This window comes from Crotalus tigris, unplaced genomic scaffold (genome assembly GCF_016545835.1).
Source record: "Crotalus tigris isolate CLP2741 ecotype Arizona unplaced genomic scaffold, ASM1654583v1 scf7180000018549.3470463, whole genome shotgun sequence".
NCBI lineage: Eukaryota > Metazoa > Chordata > Lepidosauria > Squamata > Viperidae > Crotalus > Crotalus tigris.
The window spans coordinates 3,168,869-3,190,258 of record NW_024097072.1 but is presented as its reverse complement, the minus strand read 5'-3'; the positions used below and the strand labels follow the sequence as shown (position 1 = coordinate 3,190,258).

The window sequence follows — 21,390 nt, the reverse complement described above, 5'->3', positions numbered from 1 at the left end:
CCGATGGATCAATCTGATGCACTGAGCTTGCTGGAAGTGTGCTGTGTCTATTTTTAAAAAGGAAGGAACAACATACTTCAGCCTCCTTCCCACGCACTGTCTATCAGGCTTATGTCCCCATTACCACCAGCAGCAGCACCTGGACACTCAGACACACACAAACACATCAGAATTGCCTTCTAACCCAGGAATGCAAAGACCTGAACTTGAAAAGCAGGTAACAGCAGAATAGTTTTGAGGGGGGAAAAAACAATGAATTGCAGGTAAGAGGACTAAGCTTAGGGTGGGGCATAGCAGGTGAAATAAGCCAACAATCTGAGTTGGGAAAGAGGCTTTATTGACATCTATTTCTATCCTGACCACATTTACCTTAGCTCTTGTATCTGTACAGGTAAGCCCTCGACTTACAACAGTTCGTTCAGTGACCATTACAATGGCCCTGAAAAGAGTGACTTATGGCCGTTTTTCACACTTACATCCCCATGGCTATGTGATAATAATTCAGATGGTTAGCAACTGGCTCATCTTTACGACCGCTGCTGTGTCCCAGGGTCACGTGATCACTTTCTGTGACCTTCTGCTGAGCAAAGTCAACGGGGAAGCCAGATGAACAACCGTGTTACTAACTTAACAACTGCGGTGATTCGCTTAACAACTGTGGCGAGACAGGTCATAAAATGGCGCACAACTCACTTAACCAATGTTTCACTTAGCAACATAAATTTGGGACTCCATTACGATCATAATTCGAGGACTACCTGTATTGCCCTCTGCCAAGAATCTCTCCAGAAGGAATTTTCCAGAAGTTGGAAAGGGGCAAGTAGGAACAAGCAAGCCACAGATCACTCAGAAAGTATCTGTAAGATTTGAGGGGATGGTCTGGAATCAGGCAATTTCCCACATTGCAGCTTCAGCTGCGATGCAATGATGCCAACGGAAGATGGCTGGGCCCCCACTTTCAGCACAGTACTGCTGATCCTTTATAAGGTGACTAATGGCTGGCTGATGGCAAAGCAGCCATTAATCTTCTAGGAAGGTCACACCAAGCGGAACAGTTGCAGAGCAAAGGAACTTTGTGGCTTTCCTTTGGGTTGCATTGACCCAACACGCTGAATTAAAGCAGAGTTAACTATTTAGTGGCTCTGTATGTTATGCGGACTCAGCCAGTGTTGTTAGCTTCTGGTTCAAAGTAGCTTGCAAACCTAAGAGTTGGGTTAATTTACATAAGCCATGGTTCAAGTAATGGTCAATGAGCAAGCTATGCAAAAAGAGTCTTTAATTTTATAAGGCTGGATCTTCACCCCATGTACACATCACTTCTTCCTCCCCCCATCCCCACCCCAGAGCTGTGTGCCTGCATGCTAACAGAAGAAGATGTGCCCATACAGAAGGTTGCAGATTCACTGGCTAAACGAGGGATGGGGAGCCTTGGCTCTTTTATGACTTGTGGACTTCAACGCCACAAGTGACAACAGAAGAAGACAACGGAAGAAGACCAGATCACCAAACTGGCTTGTACCAGGATCTTCAAGGCCGTTTGCCCTGAGAGTGGAAGGTTACCAGTTTCACACCTCAGAGTTTCCCAAAACATCTTACCAGCATCACACTGGCTGGCTGGTGGGGGGGGGGGGAGAAAGACCAGTCATGGGGGAGGGAGCGGGAAAGGAAAAGAAGAACGTTTGTATTTTGCACGGGAAGACCAGATTCCGCCCGACTTTACAGCAACCACTTCCTTTCAGTAAAAGTTCCCTTACTTCAACTAAATGGGAGTCGCCAGTCCTACTTTCCCGAGTGAGCAAACTGGGGCAAGTCTGGCAGGTTGCCAGTTAAGGGCTACCTGTATGTTGTAGCAAAAGAGAACCTGTTCCCAGGAGGCACGGTGGCTCAGCTGCTTAATAATGCTGGAGAAGGGGTGTGTGCTCCATCGGTTCGAGTCCTAGCACCCTGTGAGGGAGTGAGCATCCATCACTTGCCTCAATTTCTGCCCAGCCAGCAGTTTGAAAGCATGCAAATGCAAGTAGATAAATAGGTACCATTTTGGTGGTGGTGGTGGGGGGAAATGGCGCTTCCAGTGGCTGTACGAATTCAACCAGTGCAGGACCTGCCCGAATGTGACAGCCAAATGCGAGGCGACACTGATGGTAGGGAAAGCCCTGAATGACACTGCAGAACACTGTTCTCTGTTGTGAGTGTGGAGTGAACTGAACAAATTAGCAATCGGCTGCAGCCAAACAACTACTTTGTATTAACACTGCAGTCTCCTGGCTGATGTAACATGACCGTACATTAAATAAATAAATAACCTGCTCCCATTCAGACGTAGCGTCAGGGAGTCTTAACCCTAGGACCCCCACCCCCCAACAAATCACAAATGTGATTCCTGTCTCACTGGGGCTGGACAAGGATTAACAGCACCCATCCTCAGCAATCATATTGCAATCCACACTGCAAGAAAGACACGGACGGGGACTATGAAGTTCAGCAAAACGCTCCATGTTTCACATTGCAAATAAATTGCAAAACCGCCACTTTAAAAACCAAACCCATCAGTGAAAACTATAAGCTTGTTCAAGCTCCGTGTACCCTCTAAAGCAGGGGTAGGCAACCTTGGCGCGTTTATGACTCGTGGACTTCAACTCCCAGAATTCCTGAGCCAGCATGGCTCAGCTTGGAAACCTCTCCCTTTCCCCTCAGCATGGCTGGCTGAGGAATTCTGGGAGTTGAAGTCCACAAGTCATAAAAGAGCCAAGGTTGCCTACTGCTGGTCTAAAGTCTGGAGTCATCTTTGAGACCCCCATTCTTACTCCCTTCCCCCAAAATTTGCTGTCTGCTATAGCAACAGAAAAAAAAAATTAAGCTGCCCAATACAGATAGTCTTCAATTTATGGCCACAACGACTCCAAATGTCCATGGCTAAGCAACAGGTGTTAAGTGAAGTTGGCTTCCCCATTGACTTTGCTTGTCAGAACAAGAGGATCACATGAGCCCGGGATGCTGCAACTGTTATAAACAGGAGTCATGCAAGGCTGTGGATGCTGCAACGGTATGAAAAAAATCTTATAGATCACTTTTTTTTTCCAGGGCCGGTGTAATTTTGAATAATCCTGGCCAAAGGAAACCAGCTACCATTGTAGGTTAGCTCTGGGCACGACCTCTAGTTTTTGAGAAGCCTTGCATTACACTCTCTGATTTTCTTCTACAGCTACATCTGGGTAAGAAAAAGCAATCTATTTTTAAAAAGCTCAGCCAGAAATCCCATCAGCAGACAAACAAACAATTGCACTCAGCAGTAATTATTGTTATAGTTTGCTTTCTCCTTTTTCTAGCTCTGTCTGAGAGTTAAAAACCGAGGGGAGCTGTCTTTCTGAAGGGAGATTCACAACATTTACTAAACCGTGGATTGCTTCTCTGATTGGTTCTGACACGTTTCCCAGGCTCTAATATTATTTGTTTGGCTTAAAGCAGTGGTTCTCAACCTTTTTAATGCCGCGACCCCCAACCGGTCGTAAGTCGAGGACTACTCAACTGATGCAGCACCGTTTGCAGAATGGGACTTTTGGCGGGCTCAGCAGGGCAGAGACAGCCTGGACAATTCCTATTGGCTTCTGAAAGCCAATAGAATTAGACTCTATTCAAGAGAGTCTATTCTATTGGCTTTCAAAAGCCAATAGAATAAAAGGGAGTAGCACAGCTAAGGAAAACGGGAAAAAAATGGCAGACTGCGTTGTTTGGCGATCCCCGTGAAATGGTTGTTCGACCCCAAATGAGGTCCTGACCCACAGGTTGAGAACCACTGGCTTAAAGGGTTGTGGCAATGTAATCTGAGGGTTTTAGTCCTCTTCTTTGCCAAGGAGAAGAAATTGTTTGCTTGCAACTGTCTCCTTCACAATCACCTTTTTCACACAGAACCTTCCCCGCCTTCACAATACGTCAGGGTCTTCTTCCATGGTGGGAGGGGGGGAATTGGGGAAGGGGGTAACCCCAGAGGTTGACTTTTTTAAGGGTGGCCCCTCCATCTGGAAGAGCTTGTCTTCTGAAATTAAATATTCACCTACCTAGATGTTTCAGAAGATCAGAGGCTTCTGTCTGAAAATAGCAATGGGTTTTATTTTTAGCCTCACTGCTTTGTTTATTATTGGATTTAGGCATTGATTTTATGCTTCACTGATGTTTCCTCTCATGTATTGTAAACTACCTAGACTCAGAAGAGTAGTGGGTAAATAATTGATGATAAATCAATGGGCTTCCTGCTTTGATAAAGGCAGGATCGGGATGAATAGAGGAGCGGTTCCCAATTTTGGCAGCTTTAAGATATGTGGACTTCAACTCCCAGAATTCTCCAGCCAACCATGTGATTTATGACAATGAGCATTGTTTTTTTTTTAACAATGCTGGCTGGGGAATTCTGGGAGTAGAAGTGCAGACATCTTAAAGTTGCCCAGGTTGGGAACCGCTGAGGTGGAGGACAGGTGAGAGAGAAGCAGCTCTTACGATCTCCCTGCTAAGCTCCTAGATTAGCAAGGATTAGAGATTCCAAAGTATGTAGCAACACTTAAAACAACAACAATCAACTTTCCTCCAAAAGTGGGCTGCTGAAGTGAAGAACATTTGGGGTGGCAAGATATGCTTTGTACCTGTAGTAGGACGGTGAACTCAGTTCAGATACGTAAACCGAAACTCACCTTCCATTTTAGGGATTGTCCTTGTATCAAGAAACTTGGCAATCCATTTGGGTCAGAGACACCAAACCAAATCATGGTTTGATGACTAAACTACAGTCTGGATCCACCCACACTGAGCTAGAGGTAGCCCCCCTCAAAATCTCGGGTGGGTAGGAAACTGGAGCTTCTCCCCAAATTTGCCACTGAGTAATGACTGCTAGTGTGATGGGCGGAGGGAAGGTTAATCCAGAAAGATAACTTTCATCATGAAATCAAATTCACTCGCTGGAAGAGAACTCACCACAGGCTACCTGAAAGCTAAGTGTGGTTGTCCAACTCAACAAAAAAGAATGCTCACTGCCATAAATCAGAAGTTTACGAACCACAATGACTGGGCTGAAACCCAAGCAAACCCATCACGAAACACTGGGAGGAAATGCATGGGCCGCCAATCGGCACCACAGGTGTTTCCATCACATCCTAGATTTTTAAAATACACACACTCCCCAGTCCACCTCTTGGAGCTAACGTTTGCGGACAGCTTTCAAGATTGTGTGTTGGTGAAGAAGAGACTGGACAACCATTTATCTGAAATGGTATAGGGCAGTGTTTCTCAACCTCGACAATTTTAAGGCATGTGGACTTCAATTCCCAGAATTCCACAGCCAGCAATGCTGGCTGTGGAATTCTGGGAGTTGAGGTCCACATGCCTTAAAATTGTCGAGGTTGAGAAACACTGGTATAGGGCCTCCTGTTCAAGCAGAGGGTTGGACTAGAAGCCCTCCAAGGTCCTTCACAACTCTTATTATCCTATGTTCTATGATGGGAATCTCACCCCAAGAGATCTGGAAGGTAATAAACTGGACAAGTTTACAGTGAAAGCAAACAAAAACCGCATGAACAGGTTTCATAAGCCAATCGAAAGAACTTTCCTAATGTTGTCCTCACCAAAAGTATGTGGAGCAGTTCAAGGCAGAGAGCATGCCATAAAACACAGAATAACAGAGTTGGAAGGGAACCTTGGAGGTCATCTAGTCCAACCTCTGACCAAGCACGAGATGCTACACCATTCTGGACAAACGGCTGTCCAATCTCTTCTTTAAAACCTGCAGTGTTGGAGAACCCACAACTTCTGAAGGCAAGCCGTTCCACTGGTTTCTCACCCTTAGGAAATCTCTCCTTAGTTCTAGGTTGCTTCTCCCCTGGATTAGCAGGAAAAGAACGGAGCACCACTTGCACTAATCCTGCCATTAATCAGGCATTATAGACTTGCCCCGCAAGAGATGTTTCAACTTCTTTCCAACAAAAATCGGATGGCAAGAAAAACAGCTGGCCCATTTTAATCTCTTGACAAGCTCAGATTTTAGTTCTGGGGTTCTAGACATCAGCTAAATAGGCTTATCAGATTCTCCCTCTTTAAAAAAAAAAAAAAGACAAAAATCCTAAATCAAAGATTGCCATGATTGATTTCTATTACGTGTAGTTCTAGACTTATGACCGTAATTGAATCCGCAACTACAGTTGTCGGTCACGATGGTCATTAAGCAGATCACTACATGACCGTGCCACATTTTACCTTTTTTTTGTCACAGTTCTTCAGCAAACACCATGGTTTTGAAGCAAACCCATTGTTCACCATGGGGTGCTTTTGGGCTGGAAACTGGACGTCGAAAAGACTGGTTTTTGACAAAAGTCTCATAAATCAGCTGGAGGCTGCCAAGGCTGTTGCCAAGCCCTCAAAATGAAGTCACATGACGGGGGGGCCTGAACATCAGAACTTCGAATCCAGATTGTAAGCCCCTTTCTTGTGGTCCATCATAACTTCAAACAGTTGCTAAGCAACGAGTCATACCATCTGTATCATGTCTCAATTTACTTATGAGCAATGCTGACCGCCATTTTAGGTGGAATCGATGCTCTGTTCTAGTTTCTGTGCCACAATAAGCTTGGTTTCCAGAACGCCTTTGCTTGTGTGCCAATCCTTACCACAACAGGACAAACTAGGTCAGGGATAGGCAACCTTGGCTCTTTTATGACTCGTGGATTTCAACTCCCAGAATTCCTGAGCCCGCATGGCTTAGCATGGAAACCTCTCCCTTTCCCCTCAGCATGGCTGGCTCAGGAATTCTGGGAGTTGAAGTCCACAAGTCATAAAAGAGCCAAGGTTGCCTACCTCTGATCTAGGTCATTGTCTCTTCGCTGCCATCTGATGATGATCAGGTCTGGGCAGCCTGGAAACGGCAACTCTATGATGCTTTCCCTGACCTGCAAGCACAAGAAAGGTCGTGCTGGGAATTTATGGGAAATACCAGTAGTCCTCGCCTTACGACAGTTCATTTAGTGACCGTTTGAAGTTAACAACAGCACTGAAAAAAGTGACTTATGACCATTTCTCACAGCTAGGACTGCTGCAGCATCTCATGGTCCTGTCATCAAAATTCAAGATGATTGGCAACTGACTCGTATTTATGATGGCTACAGTGTCCCAGGATCATGTGATCCCTCACACAAGCAAAATCAACGGGGAAGCCAGATCCACTTAACAACCGTGTTACTAACGTAACAATTGCAGTGATTGACTTAACAGTGGTGGCAAGAAATCCACTGGGGAACAACAACGCAACAAAGCAGTCCATCGGAGGAGCTGTACAAGTGGATGACGTCCGGTTAAGAATGGCAAACTAGGAGTTGTAGGGTGATCCATGAACAACCAAGAACTCTGCGTAGGGAAAAACAGTAAAGCTGCCTAAAAGCCATGCTGGCTAGAGAATATTGGCCCTGGGAATCCAAACCATCTGGAATATTTATGGTTGGGAACAGGAATGTTGTTTTCGGGTTGGTGCCCCATCTGAGAGCAGGACAAGAAGTAAGGGGTAAAAGTCCCTAAATTAAGATCAAAACCATGTAGTAAGGCTGTATTACTATTATCCTTCTCATCTTTTTAAACTTAGTCCTTTAGCATCTTATGACTAGCGCTTTGTTGTATGTATCTTATGATTTATGTTGACTGCTTATTTAGTATCTTATGACTATCACTGGATGTTGTATGATTTATGATTGTATTATACGATTATGATCACGTATCACTTGTTACTTATATGTACGCTGAGAGCTTATGCGTTATAGACAAATCCCTTGTGTGTCCAATCACACCTGGCCAATAAAGAACTCTATGCTATTCTATCTTGAGACCCAATCTAGAACTAAGGAGAAATTTCCTGATGGAACAATTAATCAGTGGAATGGCTTGCCACCAGAAACTGTGGATGCTCTATCACTGGAGGTCTTCAAGAAAAGATTGGACAAACATTTGTCCAATGCAATAAGATCTCCTGCCTTGTGCAGAGGATTGGACTAGAAGATCTATAAGATCCCTTCCAACCCTATGATTCTAGGTGCTATGTTCCAAGTTAACCCAGCTCGGAAGCACCCACGTTTATCACGGACAGCCAAATGATAGGTAGTCCTTCTAAGGAGTGTGTGTGTGTGTGTGTGTGTGTGTGTATACTCACAGGGCTACAGTTACAAGGGACACAACCTTAAGCAAACAGGTTCTGGAACAAAGAACTACTTGAGTGCACAACTGCTCCTCCCAAAGACTCAGAGATTGATGTAATATTACAAAGGCTCCACGTGTCCCCAACCACATAAGCTCTTTAAGCTGAGCATCTCTTAACTTCCTGGACCACAAATCTTCTCAAGTGAATAGATATTTCCCCTTCCTGGCAGGGGGAAAGGCTGAAACAAGCCCAGTATTATGCTGGCCAACCCTTTTGGACCCTGACGCTTGAATGCTGAAGAGTTGCAATGAAAAGAAGAGGCAATATAGATGGAAAAACTTCTTTTGATGTTAAGGTTGGGAAAAAGGATGGGGGACATATGAGGAGAAAGCTTAGGGTGAAGGAAAGAGCCTTCTCAAAAAATTATTGATTTAGGCCCAGGACTTTAAATTTAAATTGAAAACCACTGCCACTAAGAAGTGATGAATTCAACCAATAGGGTCAAGTCTATTTTCAGCCATAATCTTCCAACCGCAGAAGACTGGGAAACAGGAAAAGATTCTCTCTAACCATATCGTGATCTCTCCCCCTCCCCCATTTACTTATTCTTAGCCTACAGAACTTCCAAAGAGCTCAAGGCAGTATGCATCCCTCTGATTTTTGCTGGAGGTTTTTAAGAAGAGATTGAACAACCATTTGAGCCCTGGTGGCGCAGTGGTTAGAATGCGGTACTGCAGGCTACTTCTGCTGCCGGCAGTTCGATTCTGACCAGTTCAAGGTTGATTCAGCTTTCCTTCCTTCCGAAGTCGGTAAAATGACGACCCAGATTGTTGGGGGCAAGAAGCTGACTCTGTAAACCGCTTAGAGAGGCCTGTAAAGCAGTGAAGCTGTATATAAGTCTAAATGCTATTGCTATTTGTCTGAAATGATACAGGGTTTCCTGCCTGAGTAGAATAGTTAGACTAGAAGACCTCCAAGGTCCCTTCCAAGTCTGTTATTCTGATTTTTAAAAAATGTCTTCTCAAGGAAATTACAGCAAGACACCGATGGCCCTAAGTAGGGTGAGAAAATCCTTGGATCCAAGCATCATGGAAGGCTTAACAATTGGGTTGAGGGACTGGGCTAGCTAGCTTCTCTTGGATCTGACTGGGTTGGGCCAAAGTAGCAGCTTTGTCTCTTTCCCAGACATCATTTAAATCCAGGTTAGAATAGCTAGGGTGGCTCCCATCTAGAAGGGCCTTCCAGTGTCTGCCAACGTTGTAATGTAAAAGTTGGTTCACAAGTTGAAGGAGATCCAGGAGACGATTACAACCCATTGCAAGCATCCCCATTATCATGGCAAAGAAAGATCCATCAGATCACAGAGAGACTACAAGTGAGCACAAAATCACTTAGATATGAGCCAGCCGTGTCCTGCAGCTGCCAAAAAAGCCAACACAGTGCTGGGCTGCATTAACAGAGGGATAGAATCAAGATCACGTGAAGTATTAATACCACTTTACAATGCCTTAGTAAGGCCACACTTGGAATACGGCATCCAGTTTTGGTCACCACGATGTAAAAAAGATGTTGGGACTTTAGAAAGAGTGCAGAGAAGAGCTAAATGAACTGTTGTAAGTTGAGGACTACCTGCATTAAAAAAAAAAAAACAAGCAGTCTCTACCTGAAAGCACGGAGGGTAGTTCTTGATGAGAAATGGTTCAGTTTTTAGGGCGTTAGAATTCTTGTAGCTCCATCTTCTCATTTATATTTTGCTACAGGGTTTCTGTAAGAATGGTGCTCCAAAAAGGATTCCGTTTTGTTTCAGGCAGCTGCCAAATAATTTGGCACCAGCCTTGCAATTTTCCAAAGGCACAAAACAGGGTGAATCTTGGGAAAAGGATCCTTTGAGTTTCTTTCTGATAGTTGGCCTAGGTCAGGGGTAGGCAACCTTGGCTCTTTTATGACTCGTGGACTTCAACTCCCAGAATTCCTGAGCCAGCATAGCTGGCTCAGGAATTCTGAGAGTTGAAGTCCACGAGTCATAAAAGAGCCAAGGTTGCCTATCCCTGGCCTAGGTCATTTGGAGAAATTCAAGTGAAATGCTCCTCTGGGTACCCCCTCAATAGGCAAGAGGCTAACCAGTTTCCAATTTCTGGCACTAGCAAACAGTACCCAGGAACTCTGAACTTAATCTAATGCCACCTAGTGGTGGAATAGTGTGAATGACGGTATCCATAAAGGGAACCTCCCTAAATTAAAATCGCACACTCTTAAAATCTAGCTTTATCCAGCTCAGCACCTTCCATTTATGGTCAGCTAGAATGCCCAACCTTCCCAGAAAGAATTGAAAAAACAGTTGGATTCATTATGCAGTAGGTCCATCACTTCCGGTACAATCCAATGTGTCATAGACCCCCACAAAATCTAGAAGAGTTTTACAAGATTATTTTTCCTTCCTTCCTTCCTTCCTTCCTTCCTTCCTTCCTTCCTTCCTTCCTTCCTTCCTTCCTTCCTTCCTTCCTTCCTTCCTTCCTTCCTTCCTTCCCTTCCCTTCCCTTCCCTTCCCTTCCCTTCCCTTCCCTTCCCTTTCCTTTCCTTTGCCTCCCTCCATGAAAAGCAACTGGAGATACATTCTGAAAATACGAGTACTTAATTTAAAAACAAGTGCTGGGATTGTTCCAAAATTAGACTGCAAATTGGCAGGAACCCGTGCCCCTGTGTGACCGGCACACAGGTGAAGAGGGAGAAACATCTCTGTGTATGTTCTGCATTATCTCTTTTAGCATTATTGTTATCTGCCACGCTAGGATTACTTGGCTCAAACTACAGTTTGAGCAGTTACTATTTGTTTGCGTGTCCCTGTCTGGACTCATTCCTGCCTCAACTATCCAGTGCCGATTGCAAGACCTTCCCTTGCACAAACTCATCACCTATGAACTTGTCCTCAATTTTTTCAGAGCTTGTACAAGGTTTCTCTGCAGGACATTAGTTCCAGAATATAAGTAAACTCTGAAGCACAGGATCCTAATCAGTCGGCAATCTATTTTTTAAACACACAATGGTATGTTTGCACAACATGCCGGACTAAGCTTAAATAAAGTTGGGCAGTGTGTTGCTCAGGGGTACTGAGGGAAAGCAAGCATTGTTCGGCTCAAACAATACTGCTGTATTAAGCCGGCGTGACTTATAGGTAGGGCCATAATTGAGCTCAAAATTTCCATTGTTAAGGGAGACAGCTGTTACGTCAGTTTTGCCCCACTTTACAACTTTTCTTCCCACCATTGTTAAGTGAATCACAGCAGGTGTTAAGTTAATAAGATGGTTGTTAAATGAATCTGGCTTCCCCCCCCCATTGACTTTGTTTGTCAGAACGTTGCAAAAGGGGATCCCACGACCTGGGATACCGCAACCGTCATAAACACGAGTCAGTTGCCAAGCATCTGAATTTCGATCACGTGACCCTGAGAAACGGTGGTAAGTATGAACAACAGTCATACGCCATTTTTTTCAGTGCTGTTGTAACTTTGAATCATCACTAAATGAATGCTTGTAAGTCAACGATTACCTGTCCTTGCAGTGCGCCAATATTTAAGGGTCTGCCCCAAAGAAGAGGGGGTCAACCTATTTTCCAAAGCACCAGAAGGCAAGACAAGAAGCAATGGTTGGAAACTAATCGAGGAGAGAAGCAACCTAGAACTAAGGAGAAATCTCCTAACAGTGACAACAATCAACCAGTGGAAGGGCTTGCCTTCAAAAGTTGCTGGTAGTCCATCATTGGAGAATTTTAAGAAGAGACTGGACAGCCGCTCGTCTGGAATGGAATAGGGAAGGGGTATGCAACCTAGGCTCTTTTATGACTTGTGGACTTCAACTCCCAGAATTCCTGAGCCAGCATGAGGGAAACTTTGGCCCCTTCATGACTCGTGGATTTCAACTCCCAGAATTCCTGAGCCAGCATGGCTCAACTTGGAAACTCTCCCTTTCCCCTCAGCATGGCTGGCTTAGGAATTCTGGGAGTTGAAGTCCACAAGTCATAAAAGAGCCAAGGTTGCCTACCCCCTGGTATAGGGTCTCCTGCTTGATCAGGGGGCTGGACTAGAAGACCTCCAAAGTCCCTTCCATGTTCTCTGTATCCATTTGGGAAAAGCAGATTTTGAGAACACAACTGTGTTCTTGGATCCCGGGTTTTGCACCAGCTTGTTAAGTGACCTGGATCATCTCATCCAGCCAAAGGGGTCGGAGGAGTCACTCTTTTCAAAGACTCAAACCCGTCTGCAATGGGATGAAAGCTCTGACCTTTTGAAAGAGGGCTGTCAGCATTCCAGCAACACCCACTCATTACAATGTTTGCCTCCTCCGCTCATGTCTCCAATGCAGCTTTCCAACACACAGCCCTTCAACTGCGTTGGAGGTTCGTTTCCACAATTCCTAACTGGCTAGAAATGAAAGACTGCTAAATTAGGAGAGTCTTTTTTTTTTTTCGCCCTCCAAAGACTCTTGAACAAGCATAAATGTATGTTCAATATATGCAATAAGGTGATAGCATCTGGCTGAGTTTGCGTAACAGGGCAAGTTAAACTACGGTTGGCATATTTGTGGTTCAGGGATCCTGGCCATCATCAACTTCATATTCTAAGAGGAATTCTGAGAGCTGAAGTCCAGAAGTCGTAAAATTGCCAAGTTTGGAGAGCCCTGGGGTTTTCCAAACAGGGAGAGTGGGTCCAGGAACAGTGCTTAGATCAGGGGTAGGCCACCTTGGCCCCTTCATGACTCATGGACTTCAATTCCCAGAATTCCTGAGCCAACATGGGGGAACTATGGCCCCCTCATGACTCGTGGACTTCAACTCCCAGAATTCCTGAGCCAGCATGGCTCAGCTTGGAAATCTCTCCCTGTCCCCTCAGCATGGCTGACTCAGGAATTCTGGGAGTTGAAGTCCACAAGTCATAAAAGAGCCAAAGTTGCCTACCACTGGCTTAGATCTTCTCGGTTTACCCCTCCCATTTGTCGGCTCCTTCTTTCTTGCAGCAAGGCTTAGCTCCTGCCCAAGTTTTCTTGTAGTACAGGAAGTCCTCGACTTACAACAGTTCATTTAGTGACCATTCAAAGTTACAACAGCACTGAAAAAGTGACTTATTATTTTTCACACTTAGGATCAATGCAGCATCCCCACGGTCATGTGATCAAAATTCAGGTGCTTGGTAACCGACTTGTATTTATGACGGTTGCAGTGTCCCGGGGTCATGTGACCGCTTTTGCAACTTTTTGACCAGCAAAGTCAGTGGGGAAGCCAGATTCACTTAACAACCGTGTTGCTAACTGAACAACGGCAGTGAGGCACTTAACCATTGTGGCAAGAAAAGTCATAAAATGGGGCAAAATTACTTAACAAATGTCTCACTTAGCAACAGGCTCCATTGTGGCTGTAAGTCAAGGATTGCCTGTATCTTACTTCAACCTGAGGCAACTAACCACCCATTCACTTCCTTGGATCGTGCCTGCTTTTCAGCTCATACCTGCTCTCTTGCAATACCTTCAGCCAGTTCCCCCATCCTGAACTATCTTCCCAACCTGCTTTTTCCTTAACCCAGGTCACCTGATCTTAAGCAAGCATCTCCTGCCCTGTCTAATTAGCATCTTGCTAAATACCGTCTCATCTCTGCTCTGCTCTTTTTCTTAAGCCTTATCTTTCAATGGTTCCTCCTCAAGAGTTTTCTTTCTCCGGTATCACTTCCTTCAGATCATGCTTCAGCTTCCTTCGACAGGCAAGGTTTTCAACCCAAGCCAAAATAAATAAATAAATAAATACCAAATTTTTCTCTCTCTCAGAAAGTTACCTTACAAATTATTTACTTCCCTGGATCGTCTTGCAAGCTCAGTCAGTTGAGCCCAGATGTTTCAGAGCATTATAGCCAAAGGTTCCTGCTCAAAGTGCCCTGATGTCTCAGTAAATTTTTCATCTGCAGTTCCCAAAGTGAGCGTGACACACTCCAGTTTGAGACTGAGGGCTTAACAGAAGCAGTAAACTCACAGTAATAATGCAGGATATTAAATTTTGGAGGAAAAGGCAGAGATACTGAGCTAATAATTTGCAGTGTTCAACAGACATCAAATAACCCTTGAATATTAAAAAAAAAAAAAATCCCATACCACCTTTGTGTTTGTAGCAATACTTTGGAGTACCGTGGCAGAGATTTGGGAACCACAATATATATCTTTATGTAAGAGATATTATTAATTTCAGCTCTTATAACTCCAGCACTGCTTGTCCAAAATATCCGGAGGCACCAGATTAGAAGACATTATTATTGTATGTTATTGCACAGGTAGTCCTTAACTTACAACCATTTGTTTAGTCTTCTCTTAATAGTCTTCTCATCTTTGAGCAACTTTATCTGACCACTGTTGGCTCTACAAACAATCAATCAATTTGAAGGATTCTTTAAAAAAAAAAAACCACTCAAAAATTCTGCCTACCAATTTTCTTTCAAAAGAATAATCTTATTCCCCAAACCTATCCTTCACTTTTCTATTGCACATCCCCAAAACAGCACCCAAAGTTATGTTATCTTTCACATTATTGGTGCTGATGGCTTACACCCTGATTGCAGCTTAATTTATAAGTTACATGCTGGGGAAAAACCCTTTAGCTTCGCATCTTCTTCAGTGGGGCTGAGTTATGTGCAAAGAATCAAATGATGATATTAGAGGGTAGCAGCCATGAAAAAAATCAATGCTAGGGATCATTAGTATAAGTTAAAAATAAAAGTGCTCATGCTGTAATGCATTCTGAAGCCAGAAATACAATGTACAGTTACAGTTGCCACTTTGGGGAAAAAAGAATGGAACAATGCTGGGAAACGTGCAGACTAGGGCATCCAGAATCATCAGAACAGCATAAACATTTCTAATAAAAATCTAGAATCTTTGGGAATTTTATATTTTAAAAAAGCAACTTGGGAGGATATAATTGAGGACTTTAAAATTGTGCATGGCATGGAGAAAGTTGACTGAGATTTTTGCTTCTGCAACTCCAAGAACTGGGGGCTGATAGGAATGAGATTTAGACTAGATCAGGGGTAGGCAACCTTGGATCTTTTATGACTCCTGGATTTCAACTCCCAGAATTCCTGAGCCAGCCATGCTGAGGGGAAAGGGAGAGGTTTCCAAGCTGAGCCATGCTGGCTCAGGAATTCTGGGAGTTGAAGTCCACGAGTCATGAGGGGGCCATAGTTCCCCCATGCTGGCTCAGGAATTCTGGGAGTTGAAGTCCACAAATCATGAGGTTGCCTACCCCTGGACTAAATTAAAAAAAACCCTTCTATACAGCTAGTAGAACCCATTATTACAAGATCTGTTACCGAAATAACATTCAATCATAAATGTAGATTGGGAAAAAGCATATCTCCAAATCTAGGTGAACGATGGTGAGACGGTAGTCAGTTTTCTATTTAAATTTCATGCATGGAGCTTGGTTCAAAGGAAAAAAGAAAGAAAAGAAATGCCCAAATAAATACATAAAGTTCAACTGTGGGCTCCTTGGTGCTATCTGAACTTGGTGGTTTTCTTGCAGATGTTTCATTACCCAACCAGGCACACTGATGATGGTGCCTAGTTGGGTAAAGAAACACCAGAAAAAATAATAACACCCTACCAAGCTCAAAGACCACCAAGGACCCCACAAATAAATAAATATTCAGAATTAAATCTGGCTTGTTTAATATAATTAAGTTTAAAGTAGAATAAAGGGAAGAGTAAGTTCAGGACCGGAGAGGAAAGACTTTGAACTGCTCATGGTCAGGCCATTGGTATCTACTCAACTGGGGAAATTTAATCAAGATAGGAGTGCTCCTCTGAATGTTGTAAGTTCTGATTCGAAAAAGTCATTGTCATGCTAAATAGTGCACGTTGTCAGGCTGTTGGCCTTAACTCGTTGGGGAAAGTTTATGAAATATGGGTGTTCTCCCAGGATCTGATTCCAATGGGTCATTGTCATGATCAAAATTGCTCATGCTTAGCCTACTCCACGGGAGATTGATTCAATATGGGCGTTCTCCAAAGGCCTGAAGCCCTGGTTCCAATGGGTCACGCTAAGCAGGTTGTAATGCTCAGAGCATTTGGCTGCACCCAAATGTGGCAAATCAGACCCCATTTACCTTTGAGTCAGATGTGCCACCAACACAAGGGAGGGATTTCTGCCCAGGGGAACCACCTGTACATGATCTAGTTTCATTTTTGCTTCTCATGTTGTGCCAAGATTTGTAATCTCATGATTAGGTTAGATAACCTTTACTGTGATCACCCTCTGCAATTTTTTCATAAGCAATGTCAATGGGGAAGTCAGATTCACTTCACAGCCGTGTTGCCAACTTATCAACTACAGTGACTCACTTAACAACGGAGTCAAGAAAGGTCATAAAACGGGGCAAAAACTCACTTAACAAATGTCTCGCTTAACAACGGAAATTTTGGGCTCAACGGTGGACGTAAGTTGAAGACTACATATATGCACGATGCATTCTTATTTCACACTGTGGTTGGGAACGATTGCAAAAAAAAAAAAAAATATTAGTTTTCCCATAAATGCAGGCTGCATTTTGTTTCCAGATCAAACAAGCATCAATCCATTGGTTGCGACAGAAATTGACCGACTGGCTTGACATAGGGAGCCCGGAGTGACTGTTGACGCAAAGTCACCCAGCCGGCTTTCAGCTTTCGTGCCTAAGGTGAGGCAAGAATTCCCCATCTCCGGCTTTACAGCTTGGTGCCTTCACCACTAGACCAAACGGGCTTGAGTGACTACAAAGTCAAGAGACAGGATTGTGCTTCCTGTTAACTATTTTGTCCCTGATGCAGCAGCATATAAATGACAGGTCAAGAGTTTGTAAATGGATTTACTACTTTTTAAAAAAATGGAGTGGGGCTGTTTCGCAAGGGGGGGGGGAAACTAATATTGTAGCAATTTTAATCAGTATTGAACCAGGAGGGGGGATAATATGTGTACAGGTAATCCTCGATTTACAGTGGTTCATTTAGTGACTGTTCAAAGTTACGACAGTACTGAAAAAAAGTGACTTTTGACCGTTTTTCACACTTATGGCCATTTGCAGCATCCCCGTGATCAAAATCCAAGCACTTGGCAACCAACTCATATTTACGACGGTCGCAGCATCCTGAGGGTCACCTGATCCCCTTTTGCGGCCTTCTGACAAACAAAGTCAAATGGGAAAGCCAGATTCACTTAACAACCGTGTTACGAACTCGACAACTGCAGTGATTCCCTTAACAATTGCGGCAAGAAAGGTCGTAGAATGGGGCAAAACTCACTTAACAAACGTTTTGTTTAGCAACCTAAATTTCAGGGTCAATTGTGATCGTATGTCAAGGGCTACCTGCATATACGGTACGGTTTTTTCCCCCTTTTTTTGTGCACTTTTTAAAACTCTTGTATACTTTTGTGTCTTTTGTTTTGTTGTTGTTTTCCAAATTCCTTGGCATTTTCTATTTCAACGTTTCTTTGAATCAAATAAATATTGTTCAGTTAAAATCAAGATGTTAACATTGATGTTGGGAAGTTCTCCCGCCCCAACTTCCTCAAAACAAGTAACAGCAAGGAGGGCTATTCAGAACCACCTCTTTGCTCCAAGTGGGAGATCTATGAAGTCTTTGAAATGCTGGGCTGATAAAAGTAGCACTGTAGCTTTAAGGCTCTGAGGTTTAATAGCATTATTTCAGAATTGCAACACAGGTTTTCTGATCCTTCTATGGGAAGAGTTGGAAACATTATTAGAAACAAGAGAAGTGTAACAAAAGAGTCAACATGGTTTATAAACTCACACCTTGTTCTGGGGCAAAACCACCCAGGGCAAGCTGTATTCCAGCAGTGCCACTGTTTTAATCTACAACTGGACGAAAGTAGGATGCAGCTTCACGGCCCTTCACCCATTAAATCTGGCCCTACACCGGAAGGATCTCATTCCGGAAGGATTTTCTTTCTGGCTTTCATTCTACTGGACCAGCTCCCTTGTTTTCCAGCAAGTGGGAGATACACACCGTGCAAGAGAAAACCTCTGGATTAACTAGTTTCAAAAGTTGCTTTGATTCGCTTTTTCATTGAGGGATTGCACACATCTGCCTGCTTCTAGATTGCTGTACAGCAGCTGTGGGAGAGTCCCTTGACAAATGTTGACATCCAAGTACTGCCAGCCAACAATTCCGCTTTTCTCTTGCTTATTCTGCCAAGTCAGCAGAAGTTGCATCTGAACAAACATCTGTAGGAGAAGGCTGCAAAACTTGCTCAAGGAAAGAAGCCCAGCCATCTTTTATAGGCCGTTTTTTCCCCCCAGAAAAGAACTTCTGCTGTTAATATGTAATGTGTGGAGGATTGGGTTTGCACATTGCCTCGAGCTATAATTTGCTTAAGAAGGACACACTGAATAAGCCAGAGCTGGCCAAGCTCTATAATCTTGTCAATCTGGGTTTGTAACTATCTGCCACAGAGGCTGCTTTTCCGTAAAATCATAGTCAAACGTGCCTCAAAGGCTGTGATAGCTTAGTGCAGTGGTGGCGAACCTATGGCACGGGTGCCAGAGGCGGCACTCAGAGGCCTCTCGGTGGGCACGCGTGCTGTTGCCCCAGTCCTAGGCCTTCAGCTGGGTTTTATAAACCCTTTTCGCTTTAGGCATCCGCCACTGTGTGCAAAAAAAAAAAAGGTTCCATCAGTCAATTTCAACTTCTCGCGGAAAAAAAAAGATCTTGCAAAGTTGAAATTGATTGATTGAACTTTTTAGTCCCACCCAGTCTGCTGTTACCACCGCAGCCATGCCCACCCAATGGGCCACACCCACCCAATAGGCCACACCCACCCGGCACCCGACAATGCATAAGTGGGTTTTGGGTTGCAGTTTGGGCACTCGGTCTCTAAAAGGTTCGCCATCACTGGCTTAGTGCAATGTGTGAACAGTCCCTGAGACAAATGAATTCTAGGTATCTTAGGGACCTCCAGAACCTATGGACCCTTTTGCTGGATTTCACCATAACATTCTCCATTAGAAGCCTTGACTAGAAGGAGGTAACTTGCATCCTAGCCACTAGGATTTCAAAGCATGCTCCCTCTCATTCTGCAGAGATGCAAAAAAAACCTGCATCTTTTCCAAAATATGCCCTCAATAGCAAAAATCACCAAGGACAGGCACCTTGCCCAGACTGATACATCCCTCCACCTTGACTTACCCTTTTTGAATTCCTCCAGCATGGCGTCCAGCTTGGTGTCATGGAAGACAAAATGGACAGGATGGTTGTAGAACTTTGTGATGGTCTTGAGGGTGGTGCAGTCATCAGGGTCCACAAAGGCCAAGTCCTTGATGTACAGGATATCCACAATGTTGGACCGTTCTTCCTCAAAGACTGGTATACGGGTGTAGCCACTTTCCATGATTTCGGACATGGTGTTGAAATCTAAGATGCCATCGCTGTTGATCATGAAGCAGTCGTGAAGAGGGGTCATGACATCCTCCACCGTCTTGGTCCGAAGCTCCAGCGCTCCCTGGATCATGTTCAGCTCCTCCCTCATCAGATCGTTGTAAGGTTCGGTGATCTTCAGCATCTCCACCAGCTTCTCCCGGTTGTAGACCGTGCCAATTTCTTGGCCCAAGAGGAAGTCTAGGATCTTGCTGATGGGGAAGGAGATGGGAAGGGTCAAGAGCATGAAGATCTTGGTGAGAACGATGGTGTTGGCCCCCACGGCCAGGCCGTGGCGGGAGCAGAGCGCCTGGGGCACAATCTCCCCAAAGATCACAATGCCCGAGGTGGACGCGATGACCGCCACCAGCCCAGAGCCAATGAGGTCATCCAGCAAGATAGTGAGTGTGGTGTTGACCAAGACGTTGCCCAGCAGGAGCGAGCAGAGCAGATAATTGCCCTTGCGGCGGATGGGTTCGATTTTGCCGGCGTACCGCTTCTCCTTCTCGCTGCCACATTTCTGGACGATGCGCAGCTCCATGGGGTCCAGGGCCATCAGACCCAGGTTGAGCCCACTGAACATGCCCGAGAAGGCCAGCAGGGTCAGGATGAGGATGATCTGCAGCCAGAGGGGCAGCAGGTGCGGCTTCTCCTCCACTACGCGCAGGAAGGCATCCTTGCCCTCCAGGCGCAGCCAGGGCTGGCCGGGATCGCTCCGGGTGCACAGGACGTAGAGCTTGGAGCGCTCGGCCTTCCGCAGCAGCCGCACCTTCACGCCGATCACCGCCGAGGTGGCGCGGATCTCGCCGGCCTGGGGATGCACCACCATGTCCTGCGTCTTCTCCGGGCAGGTGGCGTTGGTGCCGCGGGTCCAGGTGCCGTTGCCGCCGGGCAGGCCCACCTCGGCGAAGTAGACCGCCTGGTAGACGCGGGCGGTCAAGCCCAGCCCGTAGAGGCGCAGCAGGATCCGGGCGCCCTCCTGCACCTGCAGCACGCCCGCCTCCTCCAACTCCAGCTCGGACAGCGGCCGGTCGCTGTGCTCCAGCCGCATGCCCAGCACCACGGGGCCGCCGCGGTCGTGGGCGGCGCCAGCCCGGCCGGGGCTGAGCAGGAGCAGCAGGAGCAGCGGCAGCCCCAACCTTGCCCGGAGCGGTCCCGGGGCTCCGTCCCCGTCCCCGGCCTCCTCCCCGGAGCCGTGCAAGGTCCCGACCCGGCGCAGCGCCATGTTCGACTCGCCTGGTTCGCGGCGGCTAGTCCGGAGCCGCTCGGCTCGCTAACTTTTGCTCGCCGAGGGGGAGGGGCTTCCGCACGTCACGGGCTCGGCTCATTTGCATACGGCACGCCCCCTTCCCCTCCCGCCTCGGGGGCGCCCCTTAAGGAGGCGCCGGGAAGGGGGGGGCTGGGCTTTTAAGGAGGCGCCACGCCTTAGCCGCGCGGAGAGCCGGTCTCCGGCCTTAGTCGGGGAGCTGTGCCTAAAGGGGTGGGAAGGAGGGGGACAGGGCGCTTTGCACGCGGGCCGGGACTCGAGCTAGGACGGGGACGGGTCCGGGTCTCCCCCCCTCCCCAGCCTTGGAGAAAGCTCGCCCGCCCCCCCCCCCGGCAGAGATGTCGGGGTGCCAATGCGAGCCCGGGGCGCCAATGCAAACCCGGAGCGCGTTGCACGGCGCCTAGCGCTGCGGAGAGGAACTTTGGGTGGGCGAGCAATTACTCACATCTGGGCTGGAGACTTGGCAAAGGTCGCCTTCTTACGCCCGTGCATCGTGATCTGGATGGAGGGATGGGTTTCA

General features: G+C 45.9%; 1 protein-coding gene across 1 annotated transcript in view; it reads right to left on the bottom strand.

The window, feature by feature from the left end:
* CNNM4 (cyclin and CBS domain divalent metal cation transport mediator 4) overlaps positions 1-21,087 on the bottom strand; it is a 49,899-nt gene extending 28,812 nt beyond the window's left edge. The window contains exon 1 of the mRNA XM_039354311.1: positions 19,376-21,087. Within this exon, the coding sequence (XP_039210245.1) occupies positions 19,376-20,828 (1,453 nt within the window). The 5' untranslated portion in view covers positions 20,829-21,087. The remainder of the gene's footprint in view (positions 1-19,375) is intronic.
* Between the last annotated feature and the right edge of the window lie 303 nt (positions 21,088-21,390).